The sequence below is a fragment of the Arachis stenosperma genome, chromosome 1 (genome assembly GCF_014773155.1).
Source record: "Arachis stenosperma cultivar V10309 chromosome 1, arast.V10309.gnm1.PFL2, whole genome shotgun sequence".
In the NCBI taxonomy this organism is placed as follows: domain Eukaryota; kingdom Viridiplantae; phylum Streptophyta; class Magnoliopsida; order Fabales; family Fabaceae; genus Arachis; species Arachis stenosperma.
In genome coordinates this window covers 71,184,819-71,194,674 of record NC_080377.1, presented here as the reverse complement: position 1 = coordinate 71,194,674, position 9,856 = coordinate 71,184,819, and the positions used below count along the sequence as shown (strand labels likewise).

General features: G+C 35.9%; 1 protein-coding gene across 2 annotated transcripts; it reads left to right on the top strand.

Annotated features, from left to right (window-relative positions):
* The first annotated feature begins 269 nt into the window (after nt 1–269).
* On the top strand, nt 270–8,822 carry LOC130934499 (ribonuclease J). 2 transcript variants are annotated; one of them, XM_057864086.1, is made up of 17 exons: nt 270–576; nt 1,211–1,439; nt 1,771–1,894; nt 2,685–2,741; nt 3,045–3,236; nt 3,319–3,396; nt 4,151–4,333; nt 4,429–4,509; nt 4,688–4,753; nt 4,860–4,952; nt 5,223–5,348; nt 5,551–5,664; nt 5,759–5,854; nt 5,933–6,030; nt 6,109–6,506; nt 7,300–7,754; nt 8,113–8,822. In XM_057864086.1, exons 1-17 carry the CDS (start codon nt 471–473, stop codon nt 8,206–8,208), a joined length of 2,592 nt encoding a protein of 863 aa, XP_057720069.1. In that variant the 5' UTR covers nt 270–470; the 3' UTR covers nt 8,209–8,822. The 2 variants fall into 2 exon arrangements, with proteins under 2 accessions (XP_057720069.1, XP_057720112.1); XM_057864129.1 differs by lacking the exons at nt 270–576; nt 1,211–1,439 and having other exon boundaries at nt 1,771–1,880.
* Nucleotides 8,823–9,856: the final 1,034 nt, after the last annotated feature.

Below are 9,856 nucleotides of genomic sequence, written 5' to 3'. Positions count from 1 at the left end.
AAAAAAAATATTGGAATTTCAGTCTTTTGTTTTAAAAAATTTCAATTTCCTATATTACTATTTTTTAAAAATACTAAATAAACTAAAATTTTGTGTTTTAAAACTAAAATTTAATTCCTATCTTAATCCACCAAATATAATATTGAATCTCATCTTCCAATCTCAGCCTCGCGGCCACAAAACTAAGGTTGTTATAATCGGCTGCCACTTGGCAGTGAGGTAGAATACTTGTGTCGTGTTTGTATTTTCGAGTACTGATGACCAAATTGATAAGCGAAAGATATTTCCCGCTACGCACCCAAACAATTGGAGCAGCACCAACACCCACACCCACCTGAACCCTTCTTCTTCCTCTCTCTCCACCCTTTAATTTCCCGTTCTTCCTCATTAGGGTTCTTTCAAAGTTGCACTCTTTTTCTTTCTTCTCTCTCTGCTGCATCCCGTTGCGGTTTTCCTCATAGAAAGAAGAAATGGCCACTTTCACGTTTTCATTGTGCCCTCACACCCTCTGTTACCGCCCTTACACCACACGCTCTTCTTCCCTTTCTTGCTCTTTCCCCTCTTCTGCTCTCCCAGGTTATAATCCTTTCCCATTTCGCTTTACATTTCATGTTTCTCTATGCTTTTTTTATTTTCTGAGCTTCTCTCGTGCTTGGTACAGATATCAGAATGTGTTCCTAGTTTTTTCCATTTGTTATTGGCAGCTTAAAGTTTTGTACTTTTACTATTTTACAGAAGTATTGGATGATATGGTGTACATGATAGATATGTATACGTGATGTAATTATATATTTTTTAAATAACTTGGACTTACTGCATTGTGTGCAATTGGTTCTGTTTAGTGTTCTACCAGTTAAGGTCTTAAATTTTGTAATAGGATGTTTACTTCATCCGTTGCTTTTCTAATGTCCCATATAAGGGCTTTGAGGCAATCATTGTTGAAGATACTTATTCATCTCCTTAACACGCTTCGAAAAGGTTTAGATTTGTGGTAAGCTAGTAGGAATTAGGTTTGAGAGATTCGGTTGAGTCCATGTTGCTTGAGAACAATATTAGCCCGGACGTAACTATATATATAGGTATTGCTTGAATGATTTGTTTCAATTTCTTTCATTTTACTTCCATCGCAGAACCAGAGGCAACTGTTTTGCAGGTGGATGTTATTTATTATTCATATGGTTGTGTTATTCTATTTGTTTCATGTATGTAGATAATGTTGGATCTAAAGTACCGAGAAAACGAATAAGAAGAATAGAAGGTCCAAGAAAGAGCATGGAAGACTCTGTTAAACGTAAGATGGAGCAATTTTATGAGGGATCCGATGGACCACCCATCCGTGTTCTTCCTATTGGTGGATTAGGTGAAATTGGAATGAATTGCATGCTTGTTGGTAACTATGACCGCTACATTCTCATTGATGCTGGTGTCATGTTTCCAGAGTAAGTGTTGCTACTGGAATCTGTGTCCTCTTTGTATGTTTTCGCAGTCACACATAGCCCACTGGACAAGCCTGAATTGTTACATAGGCGATCATGTATTCATGTATAAGGAAAACTTTATACATAATCACTATCCAGACATGGAATTTAATCTTTCAGCTAATAGCAAATAATCTGTTCCAAAGTGAAATTCATTTCAAATATTAAAATCCCATTTCCACTTCAAGGTCACTATCAAATTTCTGCTGCATGGTTACTGTTTGCTTTGCTCTGCTCTGCTTTTATTTATTAGTCAACTGATCTTGTTTCACATTTGGATTGTACATTTCAGCTATGATGAGCTTGGGGTCCAAAAAATCATACCCGATACAACATTCATAAAAAAATGGAGCCACAAAATTGAGGCAGTTGTTATAACACATGGGCATGAAGATCATATCGGTGCGTTACCTTGGGTAATGTTTCCTTCTCCATGGAACTGCTGGTGTGAAGAACAATACCCTTCTTGACTAGTTATTTTTGACATATTCCCCTAAGTCTCTCTGCATTTTTGTAGAGGGATATATCTATGACCTAGTTTTTGATGCATTCTTCCATAATGAACTTAAGGTTAACCTAGATAGGAACTTGCAGTTTGATTAAAAAATCTAGAGCTTGGATAATTTTGCTACTAGGATAATACAAATGTGATGCAATCAGCTTCAAGGGAAATATACAACCACAAAGTTCATTAGGTCCTTGATTGATGACTTTGGTTTAGTAGCATGTTTAAGGATTAGGGATCTTGGTATGCTTGCTAGCTATGGTATACTCTCTTAAAAGCTTTAACATATTTCTGATGTAATGGTCGATTGGACGCTTTTCCTATGTGTGACTCTTTTACTTGATGGGGACATGTTGCCTTTTTTAGGGTATTATGACTCTCACAATTGTTGTCGCACACCCGAAGGATGTGGGGCTGGGGAAAATCCTATGACCAAGTGACCAACAAAATATATTTGTTTCTTAAAGTAAAACATAGAAGGGTCATTTTTTCTGTCTCTTTCTTTTTTTCTAGTTTCATCCTTAGTTTTGTTTCTCTTACTAGTTGATTACTTATTCTTTTATGTCTCTCCACTTTATATTTTATAATGCTCCTCCCCTCCCCTTGGATAAGTTCTCTGATTGATCATGCTTTTATTAAAACAAATTTTTTAAACATGTGCTTACTTCTGCTGTACTATTGACTGTTGCTTTAATCACCAGGTCATCCCAGCATTGGATTCTCATACACCAATTTTTGCATCATCCTTCACAATGGAGGTAAGAAGACATATAGTCTTGTTACTTTATTGGTAAGGTGCTGCTCTTCAGTTGTTTAATTTCCATCATTTGTGAATAAATAGTAAGGTTGTATAGTAGGAAGTAATAGAAATTAGATGCTAGTGTCAACATATCTTGAAATTGGCTACCTGCCTCTTCAACTCTTCATTTATGTCACCCTATTGGTACTTATCATTACAAAAACTTGTTGCACAGTTTTTTCATTGAAATTCTGTTCCTTGAATTGGTTATTTTTTTCATCAGTTCAGAAGAAGTGAAACTTCCTTTTCCTCTTGTTAACAGCTTATTAAGAAACGCTTGAAGGAACATGGTATTTTTGTTCCATCCAGACTCAAAGTATTTAGAACAAGGAAGAAGTTTATGGCAGGGCCTTTTGAGATAGATCCAATCACGGTGACCCATTCTATTCCTGATTGCTGTGGTTTAGTACTTCGTTGTTCTGATGGGACTATTCTTCACACCGGGGACTGGAAGGTTAGAATTTACTGTTTTTCTCATCACCTTGTCTTGTTATTCTGGCTTGAATCCTGTATTGCTGAACAATTTGATTCAACAGATTGATGAAACACCATTAGACGGTAAAGTTTTCGATCGTGAAGCTCTAGAGGAGCTCTCTAAAGAAGGAGTAACATTGGTGAGTCATCTGAATCATTGACTTGTCATTTATCTGCGAGTGATGCATACAGTTCCTTTCATTGTGAATATGGTTTTCATGATCGGTATTATGTTGATATTGGTTCAAATGGGAAACCTTATTCTACTTTTAGGCTATTGGGCTTTTCCAAGATATGCATTTTAAGTAGCAATCACTATTTTGCTTGGCAAGTTTGGTTCATTTTGGTTCCCTTCACTGTATTAGTGTATTGAATGTTTCTGAAGTTGGTAAAATAAATAGTTTATTTTTGAAGGAGGGATTAGTTGTTGGAAAATGGATCTGTGGGAACCTCCCAGCCCTGGTGCCCACACTAGCAGAGCACCCTGGTAAAGACTAGGGATGATACCTGTTGAGTGATGCTCAACCAGCGGTGAAATAAATTAATAGATTCAAATATCTTCTAAATGACTTCTATATAATTTTGAGCTTTACTCCTCCATGTGACTTGACATCATGGAGGTAGTGTGGTGGAGATGGAGAGGAATGGGCCTGATAGGGATCATTACATATTGTGATTTTAGTTGATTAGGTACTGAGTGGCTAATTTTCTTTACATTTACCCATAAATGTACATCTATATTTGTTGTAGATTTACTGATGTTAAATTGTTAACCTATGCTGGTTTCTTCTAATTTTCTGCCATGTGTTTGGTTATAGCAATGTGTAGCCTCTCCCTTATCTTTTTCCTAAATGTTGAGAAAAGATAGATGCAAATTTGGGCGTTACTTTTCAGATGATGAGCGATTCAACAAATGTACTCTCACCTGGAAGGACAACCAGTGAATCTGTCGTGGCAGATGCATTGTTGAGGCATATTTCAGCTGCTAAAGGAAGGGTTATTACGACTCAGTTTGCATCAAATATACATCGTCTGGGAAGCATCAAAGCTGCTGCTGATTTAACTGGTAGAAAGCTGGTATGTTCATGGTTCTCTCTTTTTCTGATTTACTCCAATAGATAAACAACTGTTAGAAGTGTTACAATTTTATTGTTTTATAACTATTCTATCAGGTATTTGTTGGCATGTCTTTAAGGACATACTTAGATGCAGCTTGGAAGGATGGAAAGGCTCGAATTGATCCATCCACTTTGGTAATTAACATTGAAATAATTGTTTTCTTTCTTTTGGTGTAACTGTACTGATATATCTAAAATTTTCCCCCTTTTTTCCTGTTGCCACCTTTTTAGAATTATGAGTTTCTAAAATTTTTAAGCTTCTGTAAGTCTCATTCTCTATTATTCTACCTTTCAATATTTCTAATTTACATAGATTAAAGCGGAGGATATTGATGCTTATGCTCCAAAGGATTTGCTAATTGTTACAACAGGCTCCCAAGTAAGTTGCCTGTGTAGTCCTTTAAAGATTATGTAGTGCATAGTTTGTTTGATAAAGAAATTGGACAAGTTTATGGCATATGAACAAATATGTATTTTTGTGTCAGGCAGAACCTCGTGCGGCCTTGAATCTTGCGTCTTATGGAAGTAGTCATTCTTTCAAACTAACAAAGGAAGATGTTGTTTTGTATTCAGCTAAGGTAAGATAACAAAATTCAGAATCAGTTGGTTGCTGTTTGATTTGACTAGAGCATGCCTGATATAACTAAATCATTCTTCTGCAGCTAATGCACTAATTGAACTTTTATTTTGAAATTTCAATCCATTCTTGTAACAAGCCTCAGATTTTTCTGCATGAGCATGTTGCTTGTGTTCATGTCTGATCCATTTTCCACCAAAAGAAGATAGTTTCAAAAAAATTAGATATAAATTAATGTGGTAAATCTGTCCTCTTCTTTTGACACTATTAGGTTATCCCTGGCAATGAGTCCCGTGTTACAGACATGCTAAACCGCATATCAGAAATTGGATCAACAATAGTTATGGGGAAGAATGAATGTCTGCACACGTCTGGTCATGGGTATCGCGGAGAATTGGTAAGTTTTTGTTGGAGGTCAATTTATTCCTTCTTTCTATATATTTCTTCCCCCTTAAAATTTCTTCTTCTTCCCAAATTAATTGTTTTACCCCTATGCATCCTCAATTTAATTGTACCATGTATTTGTTTTATTATGCATGCATTTGCATGACTTTGTCTTTGTTATGATCTGTTATTGATGAGAACATTTATTTCTGCAGGAAGAAGTACTTAGAATTGTGAAACCACAGCATTTTCTTCCCATACATGGGGAACTCTTGTTCTTGAAAGAACATGAATTGCTTGGAAAGTCCACTGGCATTCGACACACCACTGTGAGTTGTTTCACCTTTATCAGATGATAGATGAGACTGAGATGCTAGGGACCTTTTGCATTTAGATTTACATAAACATGTCATTATGCTCCAGGTTGTTAAGAATGGAGAGATGCTTGGTGTTTCACATTTGAGAAATAGAAGAGTCCTTTCTAATGGCTTCATTTCACTTGGAACAGAAAATTTGCAGGTTGGTAGTTTTCATTTTTTGCTGCACTCTTTTTAAGAAAACATCTATAACTCTTAAAATTTCCCCCTTTTTATGCAGTTGAAGTATAGTGATGGTGACAAAGCATTTGGTACATCGAATGATCTCCTTATTGATGAAAGAATGAGAATTGCATTAGATGGCATCATTGTGGTTAGGTATGTTTTTCAAGTCATAAAGTAAGTCAAAGCTAAGTAGAAGATGTTTAGTGACCTAATATTTATTGTCTATTTCAGCATGGAAATATTCCGCCCTCAAAATTTAGATGATCAAGTTGGAAACACATTGAAAGGCAAGATAAGAATTACTACAAGATGCCTGTGGCTTGACCAAGGGAAGCTGATGGATGCACTTCATAAAGCTGCGAATGCTGCCCTTTCAAGCTGCCCTGTAAACTGTCCACTGGCTCACATGGAAAGAATTGTGTCTGAGGTGCTGAGGAAAATGGTGAGGAAGTACAGTGGAAAGCGGCCTGAAGTTATTGCCATTGCTGTAGAAAATCCTGCAGCTGTTATTGAAGATGAGGTAAAGACAAAGTTGGTTGGCAAAGCCCATGTGGATGGGATATCAACATGGAGAAGAGTGTTAGATGGGCATGGGAAGGAAAATAACTCCACTAAAATGCAAATTAGAGGTAAACAAGTGCACATTTGAAATGCATATAAAATTGGGGAGGCTTTATTCACATTTTCTTGTGCCTCTAGATGCGCTTTATGTAAATATCCTGTTAATTTTGTGTTTGAATGCTTCTTTTGAATAAGTCTTGTTCTTGCTGATGTTAACTCAGAAGTATTCTTGTTGCTAATGTCATTTATTTTTATTATTGTTGTGAATCCCACCTAATGGGATAAGGCTCTATTGTTGCATTATTACTGGCATATCTTCCTTAGGTTTCCTGCATTAACCTACTCTCCTATTGTCATTGTAATTTTTATATGTAGATTAAGTGCCTAATGTTTTCATTCTAGCAATTTTCTTACCAAACCAGCATAATCTTGAAGTCAATTTTGTTCCCAGTTTCACTTCTCTTAGCTCTAAAATTATACCTATTTTGTTGTAAATCTGATAATGAGGGATTAATTTGGTATCAAATATTCAAATGCATTTACTGCTAAGTTTCATTAGATTATTTTGTATGCAAGTCTAAGCTGCCGGCAATAAGTATATCTTGGGTTCTGCTTCTTAAATTGACAAGAGACTGCAAATTTATGAGTGAGATGTTTTTTGCTGTTTGTGTAAAATGAATCAGAATGCAATGGACCTACATGCATATAACCAATCCTTATGTATCTGTTTTGTTTATTTGGTGCAAGGATGTTAATGACTGTTTTATGGTAAAATCCTTCTGCTGTAAATTTCCTAGTATCATATATTCAAATATCAGTTTTTCTTTCCCTTGTTCCATTATTTGGTGCGTTTGTATATAGGTGTTGAAGGATTAGCATCTGAAGAATACACTACCACCTCAAGTGGAGATGATGATGATATTTCTGAAACAGAGGATCAAGATGAATTTTGGAAGTCATTCGTCGATTCATCGTCAGCTGAGAAGTCAATCAAAGCTAACAATGGTTATGTTCCTCAAAAGGAGAATAAGCCCCAACTGAAGAAAGATATTTCTGAAGAGTCTGAAGAAGAAATGTCCGAAAAGACATCAAATTTAGAATCCAAATATTCAAAATCTGCGAAGAGAAATAAATGGAAACCTGAGGAAATTAAGAAGCTGATTGATATGCGGGGTGAACTACATGATCGATTCCAAGTAGTAAAGGGGAGGATGGCCCTTTGGGAAGAAGTATCTCAGAACTTGTCGGCAAATGGGATCAGCAGAAGTCCTGGGCAGTGCAAATCTCTATGGACATCTTTGTTACAGAAATATGAGGTTTGTTCCTTCTTATGAGCAACTATGATGTTAATATATAATGCAAATGATAAGGTCACTATGAAATCAAAGAAGAAACTGGAGTGTTTGATCGTTTCTTTTCACCTTTGCATCTTAACTTTATTTAATAACATCGGAGGAAGTAAGGATTTTAAGAGAAACTTCAACTGCTGTGAATACATGCTTGTGTTTTACACATTACATCCGAGTGTTATAAATAGAAGGCATTGTCTTCAGCCTATAATTATTGCAGAGAACAAGCATAACAACTAATAGTGAATAAATTGCCAGAATTAAATTATTAAAGTACAATTTTATGATTTAATCATCAACATCCTTTACGTTTTTGTTTAAGCAGGAGGTCAAGAATGAGAAGAATACCAAGAAAAAGTGGTCATATCTTGAGGACATGGAGAGGATTCTATCTGAAAATGAGGAACTGGCAACAAAATGAATGCGAAGTTACGGGAAGGACAAGAAAAATTTGCAGGAGTTTCTGCATGATTTTGGTAATATAAGTCCGAGCATGGTCCTGAAAGGACATGTGTGAATTGCAGGTTTATTGCGTCATGGAATCACCATGTTGAACATTCATTCATATTTGGTGTGGGCATGTGGCTATAGACAGTACTAAATGGGATTGGTATTTTATACTGACAGAAGTTAACGAGGAAGAGAATGACGATTTGGGGGATTATTTATCAACCCTTCTCAAATGGCAACAGGCCGCATGCACCCCTTTATCTGAAATTTTACCTTGAATGATTGTGCTGTTTTTCTCCTCTAAACTTGTATACTCAGCATCATTTTTGTTCTTTATTTATAGGAGGCATCAACTTAGTCCTTAGGTAGCAGTTGATGCCATCAATTTTGTCAGTTGAATGGACCAAGTTGGCATTGAAAGACTGTCACTTGGGTGTTGCTATACATGAAGGAACTGAAAGTTTACCATAAGATGTATCATAATTGATTTCATTATTTTCTTGGTGGCACTTGCTGCTGTTGAGAATCATATATCCAAATATAGTTGGATTTTGACCAAATACAACACTGAAATAGTGAAACTCGGAAAGGCAAATGTTGTTGCTCCTTTACTTCTCTTCAATGCCAGATTGTTGTGGTGGATGAATTTATTAAAGGAGACAATAGGAAAAAGTTCCTTTTAGATGAACTCATGAAAGTGAGTATGAATCTATCTTACCTCCTAGAAAACCAAGTGGCTTTATAGATGAAAGCCATTTTGTTTTGATTTATCTAAACTCATGCTTCCGTAGGTCAAAGAAAACATTTTAGGTTCAATCTTATAGGGTGGTAGAGGTTGTTGAAATATATATAGCAGTTCCAAGTTCCAACTCAATGTAACAGTGTTCATTATTATCACCTACTTATAGAAAGTTTTTCTCACTTAAAGCTTACGTATTTTCCAAACACTAGCCAAGGTTATTTGTTCTTTTCTTTATCAAAATGTCGAAACAACTCTTAGTAAAAGTTTATCTTTCAAGTAATCTTTTACACATAAAATTAACTTCTCGTTGTCTCCTTCCTTAGCTTCCCCTCTCCTTCCTTCCCAGGATTTTTCCATTCTACTGCAACCACCATCATGATACCCACCTACGACCTTCCACAACCTATGCCTCTCTTCCTTACTGATATTTTAACCTTTCAATCGCAATTTTTTTTCCCCATGGTATTTAGCCCAAATGATTGAGCTAGGTAAGCTGCTGGGAAGCGAAACTAGGACCCAAATGACATATATGTCCTTCCTCCGAACAAAAAAAAATAAAAAATTCATAGACCAAACAAAAAATAAACCGAATTCGTGTGGAAGAGATTTTTGCTTTTTTATCTCGGCCTGGGTAAAATTTCTCGTCTCAAATAACAAATCTATTTGCAGCGGAGACCTAGTATAGATGGCATATCTGTACGCCTCTTTAATGCTGCACCCGGGTTCAAGTCCCAACTAAAGTTGGATGTAGTTTAAGAACCCATAATGTGTGCAAGTAGTGTATAATGACCAAAAAAAAAGATAACAAATCTATTTCTATTTGCAATACCACATTTTCAATGGAAATAGTTCCCAATTCACTGTTATGATATTTCAT

Excerpts from the sequence above, each read along its gene's own strand:
- LOC130934499 (XM_057864086.1), top strand. The coding sequence starts at position 471 with ATGGCCACTTTCACGTTTTCATTGTGCCCTCACACCCTCTGTTACCGC. Across the intron at positions 4,754-4,859 it reads TTGTTACAACAGGCTCCCAA|GCAGAACCTCGTGCGGCCTT; the intron begins GTAAGTTGCCTG and ends TTTTTGTGTCAG. Across the intron at positions 7,755-8,112 it reads CTTTGTTACAGAAATATGAG|GAGGTCAAGAATGAGAAGAA; the intron begins GTTTGTTCCTTC and ends TTGTTTAAGCAG.